Source organism: Leiobunum rupestre, chromosome 1, assembly GCF_980474605.1.
Source record: "Leiobunum rupestre chromosome 1, qqLeiRupe1.1.hap1, whole genome shotgun sequence".
NCBI classification, from domain to species: domain Eukaryota; kingdom Metazoa; phylum Arthropoda; class Arachnida; order Opiliones; family Sclerosomatidae; genus Leiobunum; species Leiobunum rupestre.
Window position 1 is genome coordinate 31,869,433 of NC_143384.1, and position 19,713 is coordinate 31,889,145.

Consider the following 19,713-nt stretch of genomic DNA (forward strand, 5'->3'; position numbering starts at 1 on the left):
AAATCGATCTATTTAGTTCCACCATTTTTGTTTAGAGAATTTGCTGGAGCATCTTCTTTCCTCCATAACTATTTGAAAATTTCCCGTAAGACTATGTCGACCGCTTTGGGGATAAAATGAGGGAAAGAAATAGGCGGGTATAAGACTCTATAGAGTAATAGCAATTCGCAGTTTGCTTTTGGCCATGGCTGCCATTTTAGGCGGGGTTTTTTTATCTATGGAAAAAAGCATGGGGCACGTCACACTGATACTACTGTTGCATTTGTCTTGATTTTCGTTAGGGCACGCCCAAAGAATTTTGATTAAGATCACACCCACAGAATTTTGATTAGATTACGACGACCAATTTTGATTAAGGTCACACCCACAGAATTTTGATTAGATTACGACGACCAATTTTGATTAAGGTCAAACCCACAGAATCTTGATTAGATTACGACGACCAATTTTGATTAAGGTCACACCCACAGAATTTTGATTAGATTACGACGACCAATTTTGATTAAGGTCACGCCCACAAATTTTGATGAGATCACGCCCAAGGAATATTGATGAGATAACAACCACAAATTTTGATTAAGATCAAGCCTAAGGAATTCTGATTAGATCACGCGTAAGGAATTTTGATTGGGATCACGTCCAAGGAATTTTGATTAAGGTAAAGCCCACATAATTTCGATTAAGCTCACACTGACGGAATTCTGAATAGGTCACACCCAAAGACTTTTGATTAAGGTCACGCCTACGAATTTCTGTTTAGGTCACACCCACGGAATTTTGATTTAGGGAACATCCCCCAAATTTTAGATGATGTCACGCCCACAGACCATTTATTAGGTCACGCCCACGGAAATTTAATTAACTTCACATCCACCGAAATGTTGATTGCGGTAATATCCTCGGAATTTGGACGATGTCAAGCCCATTGACTTTCAATTAGGATACGCCCATGAAATATTATATTAAAAGGATGACCTTACCTCTTAATTTAACTGGATCATTGAAAATACTGAGGAACTCCGCTTTCGGTAAATATCTGAAGGCAGCTTCGGTGGGGGCGAATAGCGTGTACGGCCCTGATTCTATAACGAACCGCTCATTAATATTTCTACCGTAATTAAAAAATTGCTAGTCCTAATGACAAACCTGCTAATTCTTCATCAAGTCCAGTGAGCCTCAACGCTTTCGTAAAATCTTGCAGTATGGGCGATTTCGAGACGGTTTTCGTGATGTCGCCAATAGGCGGGTACAGGACTTTGTTGACGACGCATAGCGTCACGCCCACCATCATGCGCACGGGTCCAACCGGAGCCCCTGAGACCGTTAACACCTGCGAAGGGAACGTATTAGGGTTTGAGGAGTCCGTGGTCGTCGAAGCTAGGAGCAACGAACACAAGGAGAACGCAGCTAGACTTAAACACGCTAACGAAGGGTTGTGTACAACTTTCATTGGACAAACCTTTACTCCAGGAATCCATAGCTCTACTTGGAATGCTTATCCTGGCGTATCGCGTATGGTAAGATCACTCTGACGTTGTTGTTTGTTCAGTTAACATAGTGACGTCAAAAAACCGTCAGCCACATCGAGACGAAAATCTGTCGCGATAAGCATTCCTAGTAGAGGTATGGATTCCTGTTTACAATGAACGTTTTACGGAAAGGGGGAAGACAATTTCCGAATTTTTCCCTTCCGACGACAGCAGGCGCTAAATCGGCTAAAAAATGATAACTGTGCACAAGACAGCGTTGCCAACCGTACTATAATTATAGTACATTTCGATAATATTACCTTTAGATTTTCTCCGTACTATAATTTCAATCGCGTACTATCAGAAGTAAATGAAACTAAGTTATCAGACTGCTATACTCCCCGTACGTGTTTTTGCGCGCTCCTAGGCCGAAAAAAAAACGTGTTTGTTTTTATGAAACCACTTTTTATACATACAAATAGCTATACCCACCATTCCCAAGTGCAATTTATCACGTCAAAAGACGGGGATGGAAATTAGCTTTTATTTGACTCGATTTTCTCATCATTTTCATAAGGAAAACGCCCTCCGATTTTGAGCGTTATTTCGATAACTTCGGTTCATTAACTTCTGGTACTATACAATACGCTTTTTGCGATAATTTTATTACATTTCCGATATTTGTGATATAATTAAGTTCCTTTCTGTTAACTTAATAATACAGTTTCCAGCCTGTTATATTACTCCTAGTAGGCTAAGAATGGAAATATTATACTCCTTGTTGTGTACCTTCTTAGACTCGCAAGTACGGTCGACTTATCAAGCGTGTAGTAGGAACGAAATAGTCCGTGGAACTTGGAAGTGGGTGACTGATACTATTACCGAAGGTTCGTAAATTAGACTGGCACTATAGACTATTACCCACTTCCAAGTTCTACGTCCAACTATGATCAAGTGCTACCACACCATGATGAGTAATCAAAGTTGGCCGTACTTACGGTACTTGTGTACTATAATTTTTTAGAAAATTCGAAAAGTTTTTGGGCTTTGATAATATAATTTCAGTTTTGGGACCTGGCAACGCTGACCAGTGTTTCCACTTTGCGGCGAAAAAGGTCGTTTTCGACGAAAACTGTCTTGGTGAGCACCAGAAATTTAAAAATCGGCGAAAACCATTGAAAACGGCGAAATTTGCGACGAAAATATTTTCAGTCAGAAAAACTAAAAAATCAACGTCTCTGTAGTCCCCCTACTGTGCCCCTAATGGCAACCCATGTAATTTTTTGGCAGATATAACTTTATCTAAAATGTTTTTTTTTATATAAAAAACAAATAGTTACCTTTTGTAAAAAATAAATATATTGCCTAAATCTAAGATTCGAAATAAAGAGAAGAAACATATGCAGTAACAATAAATTAAATTAAGGTAAATCTATGGGGGGGAATTGTGGCGAAACCCGCAGCGAAAATCGACTATAGGACCGGCGAAAACTGCTAAAATTGCCCCTAAAATAGGCGAAAATCTCGACCGCAGAGTGGAAACACTGACGCTGATACAAGAAAATGCACGACTTTTGACGGGTTGCGTTCTCCTTGTGAGGGATGCTGTGTTTGTTGTTCCTAGGTGGAAGGGTTGGCGTTTACCGTGTCGTTATGGTAATAGTTGAATCGAACGTTCTTGTTGGGTAGTAAAGTCGGCAGGGTCATTTCGTCGGTGATTTGATTGAATTGAATGGCTGAAGGAACTATGTGGTATTTTATGATTGGAAGCATTTGGTTGACGTCGGTCTGGAGCGTGCGCAGTAGCGTCGGTGGTAAAGCTTCGATTGCCGAGTCGGTCGGCGCGAAAATTGTGTAGGAACCTGCAATTTTGGTAACATACTTTAGTTTAACTTATAGGAAAATTGTTCAAAAATATTGAAAAAAAATTGATTTAAAAAATTGCTTAAAAGGAAACGTTTAGAACGAAGTCATTAGTGGTTCGATTTTTATGCTTTTTTGATACTAGATGGCGCCAATTTAAACGTTTTGGTGAGAAGGGTTCAATTTTAATGTTTTTATTTACAATAGATGGCGCCAATTTAAACGTTTTGGCGGTAAGTGTTCAATTTTAATGTTTTAATTTACAATAGATGGCGCCAATTTAAACGTTTGGGCTCAAAGGGTTAAATTTCAATGTTTTAATTTTCAATAGATGGCGCCAATTTAAACGTTTTGGCAGGAAGGGTTCGATTTTAATGTTTTTTTTACAATAGATGGAGCCAATTTAAACGATTTGGCGGGAAGGGTTCAATTTTAATGTTTTAATTTACAATAGATGGAGCCAATTTAAACGTTTTGGTGGGAAGGGTTCGATTTTAATGTTTTAATTTACAATAGATGGCACCAATTTAAACCTCTCGGCGGGAAGGGTTAAATTTCAATGTTTTAATTTACAATAGATGGCGCCAATTTAAACATCTCGGCGGGAAGGGTTAAATTTCAATGTTTTTATTTACAATAGATGGAGCCAAATTAAACGTTCTGCCGCGAAGGGAATAAATAATTTCCGATTTATTACAATCACGGTTTAGTTTAGTTTTACTTCGCAGAATATTATTCAAAAACATTGATTCATAAATTGCTTATATAGAAGAGGTTCAACTTAAATGGTTTAATTCATTCTAGATGGCGCCAATTTATTCGTTTTGGCGGGAAGGGTAACTATAATACAGAGAGAACATCTAAGGGGAAATTAACACGAGCCAATATTTTTGAAAAACACTGTTGACCAACACGAGTTGCAAAGACCCAAACTAAGGAAATGGATAAAATATTTCCCCAACGTGTTGGACACACAAACTCTTTGTTTTTGTAACCAAGGCTTAGCACCAAATATTTAAATCTACTAATTTTCGTACACATCCTTTTGATAACACAAAACTAAATGATAATATTAAATGGTTTTGAATGTAAATTGAAATATTCTGCAGAAGAATTACGTTTCGTGGAACGTGCGAACTAAAAAGGAACGTGTTTTACGCAGTCAAGTAGAAAATTGGGTGCAATAACTTGGGACGAAAAATGTTGGCTCGTGTGAATATGCCATAAGATTATTTTATGTGAAACCTAATTTTTACATAAAAAAAGTTCAACTAAGGAAAAATTCGGTAATATATATCCGCGACTTTCATACTGATGGCGCCATCTGGTAATATTTCGAGAATTTAAAAATCGACCTCTAATGGCGTTAAATGTGTACATTTATGAAGCAAGATTCTAATTATTTCTACACTGGACTCGGTTGCGGCATAACGGGGTAAAACCTTAATCCTGATTGACAGGTAGAGAAAAGCATTGGTCAGCGTCACCGAGGGTCAGCGAGAGAGGGGAAAACCAGGGTAGGACCAAGCTTTCTTGTATGGAAGCGTTGCTTTTTATAAGCAGTTGCATGGAAAGTAAAATTAGTAAAATTACCACTAGGGTAACAATTTAGGCTCTAATAAAGGAGAGCGTTAGAAACATAGTCAAATAAAATAATAGTAGTGAAATTTCCTTCTCGTCATTTTAGAAAATTAAGTTTAGTCTAACAGTCTGATAATTAGTCCAATACCACAAGTTCCAGAAACGCGTAAACAAAACGCAAGAGCTCACTAGAGCTACGTTCACACTTAGCCCTAAATTCGCTTCGTTTAGATAACTGCTTTTTAAAACCAGCGTGAGAAATCGCTTCGTGTTGGTTCGGGAAGCAACTCGTCCAAGTCGGTTCGCTTAGGATTGCTTTCAAAACGAAAAGGCGGGGTTCAAGTAAAATTGGTCGTATTTTCAAAAATAATGGGGATAAAATTCTAAATAATGTCAAATAATATTACCGTATGTATAGTAAACATGATTAACTTATTGTTTTGGGATACATTTTAGTATTTTCAAAATTCTAGTCATAATTTGAAATGGCGTTAAGCCTTCGCTATAAGCGAACCGGGGTGAAGCGATTTCGCAAGTGTGAACCAAGTATTATCGTCGGCGGTCAAAACTGGCATTCAAACCAACCTAAACTGGGTTTTAGGCTCTAGTGTGAACGTGGCTTAGGAGACTCAACAAGAGGAACCAATTTTTTTAGTAGGTAGCTATTTCCGATTTGGTTGACTAATTTGGAGGCTATTAAGTGATTGGTTGATTAAACATGAGCTTACGTCCGTCTTCAATTTGAGACATGATACCGGATTCGGTGAGAAAGTCAATGAATTTGTCCACTCCCAGTCCTCTTGACAAGTTATCCAGTAATTGGTTGCGCGGTTTGCTCACCGGAACTGAAACAATTTAGTTTAAAAAAAAATAATATTGATAAGGAAACTCCAGGAAAAGTCAGGGAATTTTAACAATTGGTTAAAATGCATGGAAAAGCGGGTAAATTGAAATTTATCTTAAACATTTTATGTACGTAATTTTGCTATGGTTATGTCACTATGTGATAAATTCTGTGGTTTTTACTTAGTTCCTTAAATGTTCTGGTCAGTTCCAACTTTTTAATAAATATTTTTTAGGTGAAACATAACCTACAATAGTAAATTTTTCACTAATATATGAGTTGAAATATATTCATTACCTTATGAAAAAAGTAAATTATAGAAATAAAAATGGTCTAATTTTTGGTCAGGGGAAATCTCTACAAATAGTCAGGGAAAAATCAGGGAATTTCAATATTCCAAATAACTTGACCACCCTGACTTAGGTTACTGGACAGCTAGGAGCAACAAACACAGCACTGCTCGCGTCGGAAGGGGAAAATTCCGAAATTGTCTTCCCCCCGCCCGTAAAACGTTCAGCGTAAAAGCTCGTCCAATGAAATTTGTACACAACACTGCGTTAGCGTGTTTAAAGGCTAGCTGCGTTCGCCTTGTGTTTGTTGCTCCTAGCTGGACAGATAACTATTTTTACTAGCATTGTAAATAAGGGTGGAACAATTCCCGAAGATGATTGGCTAGATTTGCACAAAAGGAGGAGCTAGTTAGAATTTAACCCAGATATTTGATTGCAGGTGTTGCTCTTCAAGCAACATTTTAAGTAACATTACATAATTAATTTTAAGTATGTAAGCGATAATAAATGATTAACACATCATATTTTTACACTGTTGTTGGTGACCATCAAAGCAAAAATTAAAACCACATATACTATTAAACGTCCAAGAAGGTAGTCACTTTAGTAATCACGTGATAAAACCGTAGGTAATCACGGGAAATCGCTTAAAAAATCACTGAAAATCACCAAGAAACCATGCAGTGGAAATCACTGGAAATCACCAAGAAATCGGTGAAAGTCACTGGAAATCGCCAATAAATAAGTGGCAGTCACTGGAAATCACCAATAAATAAGTGGCAGTCACTGGAAATCGCCAATAAATAAGTGGCAGTCACTGGAAATCGCCAATAAATAAGTGGAAGTCACTGGAAATCACCAATAAATAAGTGGCAGTCACTGGAAATCGCCAATAAATAAGTGGCAGTCACTGGAAATCACCAATAAATAAGTGGCAGTCACTGGAAATCGCCAATAAATAAGTGGCAGTCACTGGAAATCACCAATAAATAAGTGGCAGTCACTGGAAATCACCAATAAATAAGTGGCAGTCACTGGAAATCACCAATAAATAAGTGGCAGTCACTGGAAATCGCCAATAAATAAGTGGCAGTCACTGGAAATCACCAATAAATAAGTGGCAGTCACTGGAAATCACCAATAAATAAGTGGCAGTCACTGGAAATCACCAATAAATAAGTGGCAGTCACTGGAAATCACCAATAAATAAGTGGCAGTCACTGGAAATCACCAATAAATAAGTGGCAGTCACTGGAAATCACCAATAAATAAGTGGCAGTCACTGGAAATCACCAATAAATAAGTGGCAGTCACTGGAAATCACCAATAAATAAGTGGCAGTCACTGGAAATCACCAATAAATAAGTGGCAGTCACTGGAAATCACCAATAAATAAGTGGCAGTCACTGGAAATCACCAATAAATAAGTGGCAGTCACTGGAAATCACCAATAAATAAGTGGCAGTCACTGGAAATCGCCAATAAATAAGTGGCAGTCACTGGAAATCACCAATAAATAAGTGGCAGTCACTGGAAATCACCAATAAATAAGTGGCAGTCACTGGAAATCACCAATAAATAAGTGGCAGTCACTGGAAATCACCAATAAATAAGTGGCAGTCACTGGAAATCACCAATAAATAAGTGGCAGTCACTGGAAATCACCAATAAATAAGTGGCAGTCACTGGAAATCACCAATAAATAAGTGGCAGTCACTGGAAATCACCAATAAATAAGTGGCAGTCACTGGAAATCACCAATAAATAAGTGGCAGTCACAGGAAATCACCAATAAATAAGTGGCAGTCACAGGAAATCACCAATAAATAAGTGGCAGTCACTGGAAATCACCAATAAATAAGTGGCAGTCACTGGAAATCACCAATAAATAAGTGGCAGTCACTGGAAATCACCAATAAATAAGTGGCAGTCACTGGAAATCACCAATAAATAAGTGGCAGTCACTGGAAATCACCAATAAATAAGTGGCAGTCACTGGAAATCACCAATAAATAAGTGGCAGTCACTGGAAATCACCAATAAATAAGTGGCAGTCACTGGAAATCACCAATAAATAAGTGGCAGTCACTGGAAATCACCAATAAATACGTGGCAGTCACTGGAAATCACCAATAAATAAGTGGCAGTCACTGGAAATCACCAATAAATAAGTGGCAGTCACTGGAAATCACCAATAAATAAGTGGCAGTCACTGGAAATCACCAATAAATAAGTGGCAGTCACTGGAAATCACCAATAAATAAGTGGCAGTCACTGGAAATCACCAATAAATAAGTGGTAGTCACTGGAAATCACCAATAAATAAGTGGCAGTCACTGGAAATCACCAATAAATAAGTGGCAGTCACTGGAAATCACCAATAAATAAGTGGCAGTCACTGGAAATCACCAATAAATAAGTGGCAGTCACTGGAAATCACCAATAAATAAGTGACAGTCACTGGAAATCACCAATAAATAAGTGGCAGTCACTGGAAATCACCAATAAATAAGTGGCAGTCACTGGAAATCACCAATAAATAACTGTAAATCACCAAGAAATACGTGGAAATAATGGTAATTAACCAGGAAATCACTGAAAATCAATGAATGACTTTCGAAAATCAGTAATCGTGTGTAAAAAATTTCACGACTGACCGCCCCATAGTTAACTTCCGGATCACGAATTTGTTATTTCTTAAACTTGTTTGCTAATGTTGAAAATAAGTATTGTCAAGATCAATGCTTGGTCAAGATTACAGTGTGTCATAGGCCTTCGTAATTATGAGCTTTGAGTAAGTTAGTACGAACCGAAATGAAAGGAATGAAAGAAAACATAGCTTACCGTACTCTAGTGGTTCATTATCGGGTTTTGGGAATAAGACTTTATTGACCGCGTGAACAACGCCATTTCCGGTCGCTATATCCGGTTCTATTATCTGCGCTCCATTTATTGTCACGCCATCTAACGAGACATTAAGCAAATAGAACGATTAATAAATTACTTACAGGGAAACAAACATTTAGAGAGAAGCCCTGAGAAGTTCGATTTTAATGTTTAATTTCCACTAGATGGCGCCAATTTAAACGTGTTGGTGGGAAATAAATAAATTATTACTAATTTAATAGAAAAGACCTACTTCTAAAACTAATAACAAATGATAAAATCATGAAAATTTCGATATAAAAATAAGAAAGAAAACAATTTTTAATTGTTTTTAAATAATTTGAATATTGTAGGTTTCAGACTGGTGGAGCCATCTAGTAAGACTTGGCGTATTTAAAAATCGAACCTTAAATGGCGTTACCCCTGTGAAGGATCTTCTCCCTTGTCTTATCAAACACAATTTAACAGATTCATTCATTCGTAGATCAATTATTACTTTTGGGTTGAGATTACAATTTATAGGGTTAAATTACCTGTTAGTCTGTGAAATTGTAGTCTTCCTTGTTGTATGGTTGGGACCGCGCGGTCTTGATTGACCCCCGACAGAAACTGCGCCCCGTAAACGACGTGGTTATTCAGTAACCCTATTTTAAAATGGGAACTATTTTATCGTGTTTCATTTTTATAAGGGCTCGAAATTGGACCTACTTTCGAGAGCCCGCTTGTTAGATCGCAGCATATTCAAGGTTTCGTCTGGTAGTTGCCCGAAGGCTTCATTGGTGGGCGCGAACACGGTGTATGGACCTTTACCTGCGAAAAAACAATTAGCAAATCAGAGCTAGAAAATGGTTTTAGTTGAAAGATGAAAACGATTGTAGCTGAATAGGTAATATAAAATCTAAAGGTAATAAAGCAATTTTAGCTAAATGATAACTAAAGCAATTTTAGCTAAAATATAGCTAGATCAATTTTAGCTAAAATATAACTAAAGCAATTTTAGCTAAAATATAGTTAGAGCAATTTTATTTAAACGATAAAAAACATAATTTTAGATAAACGATAAGAAACCTATTTTAGCTAAACGATAAGAAACCTAATTTTATTTAAACGATAAAAAACATAATTTTAGATAAACGATAATAAATCTATTTTAGCTAAACAACAAGAAACCTAATTTAAGCTAAACGATAACAAACCTATTTTAGCTAAACAACAAGAAACCTAATTTAAGCTAAACGATAACAAACCTATTTTAGCTAAACAACAAGAAACCTAATTTAAGCTAAACGATAAGAAACCTAATTTTATCTAAACGATAAGAAAACCGATTTTAGCGCCCCCTTACGTGAATTTACGACGTAGCTGGTTTTAAGAGTTTAGACATCTCAATAAACATACCCTGTAGTGTTTTTCCTAAGGAACAACTTTGAATGAAATTGTGAAACTGGTTCAAATTCGGTCGTTCCCTCAGCGCCCGAAGAACATTTTCTTGAGGGAGTTTGCTCAAGGGTTTGCTGATGACGTACACTTGTCCAAACGGAGATTTGCGGAACCCAATCACCGGAGCTCCACCAATCAGCACCAACTAAACAGAACCATTACTCATATTGGTTAATTTAGTTTTTGACTGGGTTGTCTGATTGAAATCAGTGATTTAAAACAAGTCATAAGAAAAATCATTGAACCATTAATTTTAATTAAAATTAATTAAAAATGTAGCTATCGTTGCCGTTGAACTACCATTATTAATCAATTTAGCAAGACAAAGAGGCATTAAATGTTAAAGAAATCAATAAACTCAATTTGTTCGATTGTAGTTCATTCGACCGAACAGTCACATTTTACCCAAGTTCCGAACAGTCCCATTCAACCGAAATCCATTCTACCGAACAGTCCCAATCACCGAATTCCATTCTACCGAACAGTCCCATTCACCGAATTCCATTCTACCGAACTGTCCAATTCAACCGAACAGTTCCATTCTACCGAACCCCATTCTATTGAACTGTCCCATTCTACCGAACAGTCCCATTCTACCGAACCCCATTCTATTGAACAGTCCCATTCTACCGAACCCCATTCTATTGAACAGTCCCATTCTACCGAACCCCATTCTATTGAACAGTCCCATTCTACCGAACAGTCCCATTCTACCGAACCCCATTCTATTGAACAGTCCCATTCTACCGAACCCCATTCTATTGAACAGTCCCATTCTACCGAACAGTACCATTCTACCGAACAGTACCATTCAATCGAATCTCATTCTACCAAACAGTCCCATTCAACCGAATCTCATTCTACCAAACAATCCCATTCAATCGAATCTCATTCTACCAAACAGTCCCATTCAATCAAATCTCATTTTAGCAAACAGTCCCATTCAATCGAATCTCATTCTACCAAACAGTCCCATTCAATCAAATCTCATTTTAGCAAACAGTCCCATTAAATCGAATCTCATTCTACCAAACAGTCCCATTCAATCGAATCTCATTCTACCAAACAGTCCCATTCAATCAAATCTCATTTTAGCAAACAGTCCCATTCAACCGAATCTCATTCTACAAAACAGTCCCATTCAATCGAATCTCATTCTACCAAACAGTCCCATTCAATCAAATCTCATTTTAGCAAACAGTCCCATTAAATCGAATCTCATTCTACCAAACAGTCCCATTCAATCGAATCTCATTCTACCAAACAGTCCCATTCAATCAAATCTCATTTTAGCAAACAGTCCCATTAAATCGTATCTCATTCTACCAAACAGTCCCATTTAATCGAATCTCATTCTACCAAACAGTCCCCTTCAATCAAATCTCATTTTAGCAAACAGCCCCATTCAACCAAATCTCATTCTACCAAACAGTCCCATTCAATCGAATCTCATTCTACCAAACAGTCCCATTCAACCGAATCTCATTCTACCAAACAGTCCCATTCAATCGAATCTCATTCTACCAAACAGTCCCATTCAATCAAATCTCACTCTACCAAACAGTCCCATTCAACCGAATATCATTCTACCAAACAGTACCATTCAATCGAATCTCATTCTACCAAACAGTCCCATTCAACCGAATCTCATTACCAAACAGTCCCATTCAACCGAATCTCATTCTACCAAACAGTCCCATTCAATCAAATCTCATTTTAGCAAACAGTCCCATTCAACCGAATCTCATTCTACCAAACAGTCCCATTCAATCGAATCTCATTCTACCAAACAGTCCCATTCAATCAAATCTCATTTTAGCAAACAGTCCCATTAAATCGAATCTCATTCTACCAAACAGTCTCATTCAATCGAATCTCATTCTACCAAACAGTCCCATTCAATCAAATCTCATTCTACCAAACAGACCCATTCAATCAAATCTCACTCTACCAAACAGTCCCATCCAATCAAATCTCATTCTACCAAACAGTCCCATTCAACCGAATCTCATTCTACCAAACAGTACCATTCAATCGAATCTCATTCTACCAAACAGTCCCATTCAACCGAATCTCATTCTACCAAACAGTCCCATTCAACCGAATCTCATTCTACCAAACAGTCCCATTCAATCGAATCTCATTCTACCAAACAGTCCCATTCAATCAAATCTCATTCTACCAAACAGACCCATTCAATCAAATCTCACTCTACCAAACAGTCCCATCCAATCAAATCTCATTCTACCAAACAGTCCCATTCAACCGAATCTCATTCTACCAAACAGTACCATTCAATCGAATCTCATTCTACCAAACAGTCCCATTCAACCGAATCTCACTCTACCAAACAGTCCCATCCAATCAAATCTCATTCTACCAAACAGTCCCATTCAACCGAATCTCATTCTACCAAACAGTACCATTCAATCGAATCTCATTCTACCAAACAGTCCCATTCAACCGAATCTCATTACCAAACAGTCCCATTCAACCGAATCTCATTCTACCAAACAGTCCCATTCAATCAAATCTCATTTTAGCAAACAGTCCCATTCAACCGAATCTCATTCTACCAAACAGTCCCATTCAATCGAATCTCATTCTACCAAACAGTCCCATTCAATCAAATCTCATTTTAGCAAACAGTCCCATTCAATCGAATCTCATTCTACCAAACAGTCCCATTTAATCGAATCTCATTTTAGCAAACAGTCCCATTCAATCGAATCTCATTCTACCAAACAGTCCCCTTCAATCAAATCTCATTTTAGCAAACAGCCCCATTCAACCGAATCTCATTCTACCAAACAGTCCCATTCAATCGAATCTCATTCTACCAAACAGTCCCATTCAATCAAATCTCACTCTACCAAACAGTCCCATTCAACCGAATATCATTCTACCAAACAGTACCATTCAATCGAATCTCATTCTACCAAACAGTCCCATTCAACCGAATCTCATTACCAAACAGTCCCATTCAACCGAATCTCATTCTACCAAACAGTCCCATTCAATCAAATCTCATTTTAGCAAACAGTCCCATTCAACCGAATCTCATTCTACCAAACAGTCCCATTCAATCGAATCTCATTCTACCAAACAGTCCCATTCAATCAAATCTCATTTTAGCAAACAGTCCCATTAAATCGAATCTCATTCTACCAAACAGTCCCATTCAATCGAATCTCATTCTACCAAACAGTCCCATTCAATCAAATCTCATTTTAGCAAACAGTCCCATTAAATCGAATCTCATTCTACCAAACAGTCCCATTTAATCGAATCTCATTTTAGCAAACAGTCCCATTCAATCGAATCTCATTCTACCAAACAGTCCCATTCAATCGAATCTCATTCTACCAAACAGTCCCATTCAATCAAATCTCATTTTAGCAAACAGTCCCATTAAATCGAATCTCATTCTACCAAACAGTCTCATTCAATCGAATCTCATTCTACCAAACAGTCCCATTCAACAGAATCTCATTCTAAAAAACAGTCTCATTCAATCGAATCTCATTCTACCAAACAGTCCCATTCAATCAAATCTCATTCTACCAAACAGTCCCATTCAATCAAATCTCACTCTACCAAACAGTCCCATCCAATCAAATCTCATTCTACCAAACAGTCCCATTCAACCGAATCTCATTCTACCAAACAGTACCATTCAATCGAATCTCATTCTACCAAACAGTCCCATTCAATCGAATTTCATTCTACCAAACAGTCCCATTCAATCAAATCTCATTCTACCAAACAGTCCCATTTAATCAAATCTCATTCTACCAAACAGTCCCATTCAACCGAATTGCATCCGATCGAACAGTCCCATTTAGCCGACTTCCATTCTACGGAACATCCGGTCCAGGGGTTCCGGCCCCACTTCGAGCTGCGCCGGGGAAACCTAATTCTAGCTAATCACGGTAGGCATTCTCGCATCATAAATTAGAGGAGAATGTATCTAGAGCAATCATATCTATAAATCTTTTACGTAAAGCCCATTTAACCGAAAACCGCCATTGGGCTGGAAAAAGAGGAAACTTCTAAATATATGACGTCCAAAATGTTTTCGGTCGAATGGGATTTGGTTAAGAAGTATATAACCAATTTGTTCGAATTTTAATTTGCAAGAAATCAACCACCCTGATTTTTGCGACACCGACCTTTCCTCTGTTCAGAACGTTGATGATAATGGGAGAGCCTTGGTAGGTTTTGATGACGCTGTTGTCCCTGAGGCTGTAGTTGGGTAGTTGCGAAGATATGACGTGGAACAGCAGAATTCGACGTAGTTGGACCAAATCCTTCTGTAGTTTGTTGATATTTTCCTGGGCCATTGTCGAAAATGCTTCGTCGGTGGGGATACATAACGTGTATGGTACTGGATAACATAATTAAATTTAGATAAACAAGTTTTTTCCCACTTATTAACTAATTATTGTTAGTCGTTAATATTAACCTTTAATTTTACTTGGGATTTAGAGCGATTAACTAAAATCAACCTTTTGGGGTTATTAGCTAAAATGAAGTTCAAGGTTTTAACATGATTAACTAAGACTAAGCTTCATATTTTAAGATTGTAACATGATTAACTAAAAGTAAGCTTAATATTTTAAGGTTTTAACATGATTAACTAAAACTAAGCTTCATATTTTAAGGTTGTAACATGATTAACTATAACTAAGCTTCATATTTTAAGGTTGTGACATGATTAACTATAACTAATCTTCATATTTTAAGGTTGTAACATGATTAACTATAACTAAGCTTAACATTTTAAGGTTGTAACATGATTACCTAAAATTAAACTTCACATTTTAAGGTTGTAACATTATTAACTAAAATTAAGCTTCATATTTTTAGGCTGTAACATGATTAGCTAACAATAAGTTTTGAATCTTTAAGGTTTTAACATGATTAGCTAAAATTAAGCTTCGATTCTTTAAGATTTAATGATTAGCCTTGTATTGGTTCTTTTGTTTTTTAACTCAATTGTTTAATATTAGATGGAAAATAATTTGTAGGTTATAAATTAAAAATGCAAGTAAAAATTTATCAAAATGTTGTCTAAAAAATTCAGGGAAAAATCTGTGAAAATGGTCACGGAAAACCTTCAAATGTGTTAAGGAATTTAAATCTGTAACAACTAACAGCCCCATTTGACTATACAACGTAGTTGCCATGGAAACCCAATCACAACATGGAACTAATAAAGACTTAAGTTAGTCAGTTCCTATATTAGACAAAGGAGTTTAAGATGTATAATTATTTTACCTCGTCGTCTCAGGATTGAAGTTAAACCGGCCGTGTTGAATAGTCTTAGTACTATTTTGAATGTAACCGGTTTTTGGTTCAGAATCAAACCCGGTTGACCCAAGAAATCGACCACGTCTGGGATGGGTTTCCTCTGCCCGTTGTCGGGACACGTTAGCTCTGGGATCTGAGGGACTGGTGCTTCTTCGGGTATTTGTGGACTCGCGGTGGGTCTCTCATCTTCTTTGGGAGGTATGGTCGGTATTACTTCAATTTCCGGTTTTTCCGATTGCTCCACGGCTAATTTGGGTTTCACAGTTGTGATTGTCGATTGAGGATCTACCGATGTTGATGGTCGTCTTTCGTTGATGTCAGGGTCAACTGGTGCTTCAGTGTTGTCAGTTTGGGTTGACGGTTGGTCTGCTGGTTTTTCGGTAGGAACAGAGGGTTCAGTTGATTGGTCGGTGGAGACCGATGCTACGGTGGGCTCAATTGGTTTGTCAGTGGAGGTTGAGGCTACGGTGGGTTCAGTTGGTTTGTCGGTTGAGGACGAGGCTACGGTGGGCTCAGTTGATTGGTCAGTAGAGGCTGATGCTACGGTGGTCTCAGTTGGTTTGTCGGTGGAGGCCGAGGCTACGGTGGGCTCAGTTGATTGGTCTGTAGAGGCTGATGCTACGGTGGGTTCAGTTGGTTTGTCGGTGGAGGCCGAGGCTACGGTGGGCTCAGTTGACTGGTCAGTAGAGGCTGATGCTACGGTGGTCTCAGTTGGTTTGTCGGTGGAGGCCGAGGCTACGGTGGGCTCAGTTGATTGGTCAGTAGAGGCTGATGCTACGGTGGTCTCAGTTGGTTTGTCGGTGGAGGCCGAGGCTACGGTGGGCTCAGTTGATTGGTCAGTAGAGGCTGATGCTACGGTGGGTTCAGTTGGTTTGTCGGTGGAGGCCGAGGCTACGGTGGGCTCAGGTGATTGGTCAGTAGAGGCTGATGCTACGGTGGTCTCAGTTGGTTTGTCGGTGGAGGCCGAGGCTACGGTGGGCTCAGTTGATTGTTCAGAAGAGGCTGATGCTACGGTGGTCTCAGTTGGTTTGTCGGTGGAGGCCGAGGCTACGGTGGGCTCAGTTGATTGGTCAGTAGAGGCTGATGCTACGGTGGTCTCAGTTGGTTTGTCGGTGGAGGCCGAGGCTACGGTGGGCTCAGTTGATTGTTCAGTAGAGGCTGATGCTACGGTGGTCTCAGTTGGTTTGTCGGTGGAGGCCGAGGCTACGGTGAGCTCAGTTGATTGGTCAGTAGAGGCTGATGCTACGGTGGGTTCAGTTGGCTTAGAGGTAGAAGAATCTGAAAGTGTAGTTTCTTTATCTGTTGGTTTTTCGTTATCTGCTGTGGCCTCAGTGGTTTTATCGGAAGACTTCGAAGGCTCAGTTGGATTTTCTTTGTCTGCTGAGGTCTCAGTTGGTTTATCGGTCGGCTCCGAAGGCTCCGTCGATTTCTCGGTTGGTTCCGAAGGCTCCGTCGATTTTTCGGTCGCCTTCGAAGGTTCCGTCGATTTGTCTGTTGGTTCAGAAGGCTCCGTCGATTTCTCGGTTGACTCCGACGGCTCCGTCGATTTTTCGGTTGGCTTCGAAGGCTCCATCGATTTGTCTGTTGGCTCCGAAGGCTCCGTCGTCGATTTTTCGGTCGACTTCGAAGGCTCTGTTGATTTTTCGGTAGGCTCCGAAGGCTCCGTCGATTTCTCGGTTGACTCCGAAGGCTCTGTTAATTTTTTGGTTGGCTCCGTCGGCTCAATAGGTTTTTCGGTATCTGTTGAACTCTCAGTGGGTTTATCGGTATTTGGGGAGCTCACCGTGGTTTTTTCCGTTGGGGCTGATGGTTCTGTTGATTTTTCCGTGGTTATTTGTGGAGGAGTTGCCTTTTCAGTAACCGCAAAGGGTTCTGTTGATCCGTCGGTAGAGAGCGTGGGCTTTGTGGTTTCGGGCGTTTGAGTTTCTGTTAAACCAGCTTTCGTGGCTTCGGTTGGCTGGCCATTTACAACGTCGTCGAATAAATCGAAAGGTCCTTTCGTCTTCAGAGAGGTGGCTTTTATTGTATTAGTACCAGTCGGCTCAAAATTAGGGTTTATTGTCGTCGGTAAAGTTGGTTCAACCTTTTGAGGCCTTGACTCGAAACTGCTTGGTTTCTGTGTGGACATTACGTCCAGTGGTGTAATCGTTGGACAGACTCCTCCAGGACAGTCTTCTGGTACCTCTTCTTTTGGGTTTTCTGGACAGTCTGGGCCAAGACAGCTTGGCTCTTGCGAAGATGGTTCAGGTTCTGGTTTTTCCGAAGTTGGTTCCTCGTCAGGGCAATTTCCTTCGGGACAGGTCGGTTTCTGACGTTCAGATAAGCAATCTGGTCCGAAACATTGAATTTTAACTTCTGGTACTTCTGTACTTGGTTTTACTTCGGGACAATTTTCTCTTTCAGGACACGGTGTTGGCGGCTCTACAGTTTTCTCGGGACAATCGCCTTCGTAGCATTTTGGTGTTTCGATTGGTTTTGGCTCTGGGCAGTCGGTACCTTCAGGGCAAGCGGGTTCATAATCGGGCTTCGTTTCTGGGCAGTCTAAACCATCGGGGCATAAAGGTCCTTTAGGACTTGTTTGGGGTCCGGGGCAGTCTACGTCATCAGGGCACTCTGGTGTTTTTTCAAATGGTGGTCGTTGTTCAGGACATTCAACGTCATCGGGGCAAGATGGCTTGGATTCAGGTTTCTCGTAATCTGGTTTTTCTTGGCGTTTCTCGTTATCCGGTTTGTCTTCTTTTGGTTTATCATCATCGGGTTTGTCTTCTTTTGGCTTATCGTCATCGGGTGTGTCGTCTTTTGTTTTATCATCATCTGCTTCGTCTTCTTTTGGTTTATCGTCATCGGGTTTGCCTTCTTTTGGTTTATCATCATCGGGTTTGTCTTCTTTTGGCTTATCATCATCGGGTTTATCTTCGTTCGGTTCTTCCTGATTTGGTTTATCGTCTTTTGGTTTGCTCTCATCTGGATTTACTTCATTTTTCGTTTTCTCGCCATCATCCTTTGGGGTTTCATCAAATGGCTTATCATCTTTCGGCTCTTCCTCATCGGTCTTTGGTTCGTCCTTCGTTTTATCAGACTTATCATCATCTGGTTTTCCATCCTTTTGTTCTTCCTGATCGGGTTTGTCATCATTTGGTTTTTCTTCATCGGGTTTATCAGGACAATCTGGACCAGGTTGGTCACATTCAACATCTGGTTTCTTCGTCTGATCAGGGAGTGGCACAGTTGGAATGAGCGGTGGTCCTGTCTCTAGCTTCTCGTTGGTCACCGTCGTCGGCTTGGTCGTCATCTCTTTCTCTGTCGTTTCTGGGTAGTACCTCTCTTCGTACTTCTCTTCGATGGCTATTCCTGGTTCCTCGTCTGGCATGGCCGTTGTGGTGGCCATGGCAGCCGGCGTCAGGCACTTGCAATCTTCCAGGACGTCGTTCGGTAACAAGACCCTGTTGATGACGTGCATGACGCCGTTAGTCGCGATCACGTCTGGGATGACGATGGGGATTCCGTTCACCAGTATCAAGCCTCGTTTGGTGCTGAAGATCAAAGGACTGCCATCTAGTGGTTGCAGGCTGTAACCTACCGGAATACCCGCTCTGAAAAATGTTCCTGGGATGATGTGGTTCAAAAGGATTCCTGAAATAATTTTTTTTGTTGCTCAGTTAATGTTTTGAGGCATTTCTATTCTATATAATAAAATATTTTTACTTAAATTAATCAATATTTTTTACATTTTAATTAAGTTAATCGATTTGTAAAATGTTTTGTTTAGATAAATCGATTACATTTATGAAGTTAATATTTTCTAACTTCGGTTAATCGATTACATTTATTGAGTTTTTCTATTTTTCACTTCGATTAATCTAGTTTTCATATTTTAATTCGATTAATCGAAGTATTTTCTTTTTCTAATAATCGATGTGCTATATTTTTACTTCAATTAATCGAACTTTGTTTTTTAGTCGATGAGTTATTACTTACATTGTAGGGTTTATTAATTAAATTAATCGATTTGAAAATCGTTCTACTT

The 19,713-nt window shown here is 39.1% G+C and overlaps 1 protein-coding gene across 1 annotated transcript in view; it reads right to left on the reverse strand.

Moving 5' to 3' along the window:
• LOC149962129 (uncharacterized) overlaps window positions 1-19,713 on the reverse strand; it is a 42,939-nt gene that overhangs the window by 1,875 nt on the left and 21,351 nt on the right. The window contains exons 7-16 of the mRNA XM_090178752.1: window positions 15,654-19,319; window positions 14,546-14,760; window positions 10,332-10,518; window positions 9,642-9,743; window positions 9,467-9,577; window positions 8,892-9,011; window positions 5,642-5,758; window positions 3,114-3,331; window positions 1,147-1,330; window positions 981-1,082 (exon numbers count right to left, since the gene is read on the reverse strand). Coding sequence (XP_090034878.1) covers window positions 981-1,082; window positions 1,147-1,330; window positions 3,114-3,331; window positions 5,642-5,758; window positions 8,892-9,011; window positions 9,467-9,577; window positions 9,642-9,743; window positions 10,332-10,518; window positions 14,546-14,760; window positions 15,654-19,319 — 5,022 coding nt within the window. The remainder of the gene's footprint in view (window positions 1-980; window positions 1,083-1,146; window positions 1,331-3,113; window positions 3,332-5,641; window positions 5,759-8,891; window positions 9,012-9,466; window positions 9,578-9,641; window positions 9,744-10,331; window positions 10,519-14,545; window positions 14,761-15,653; window positions 19,320-19,713) is intronic.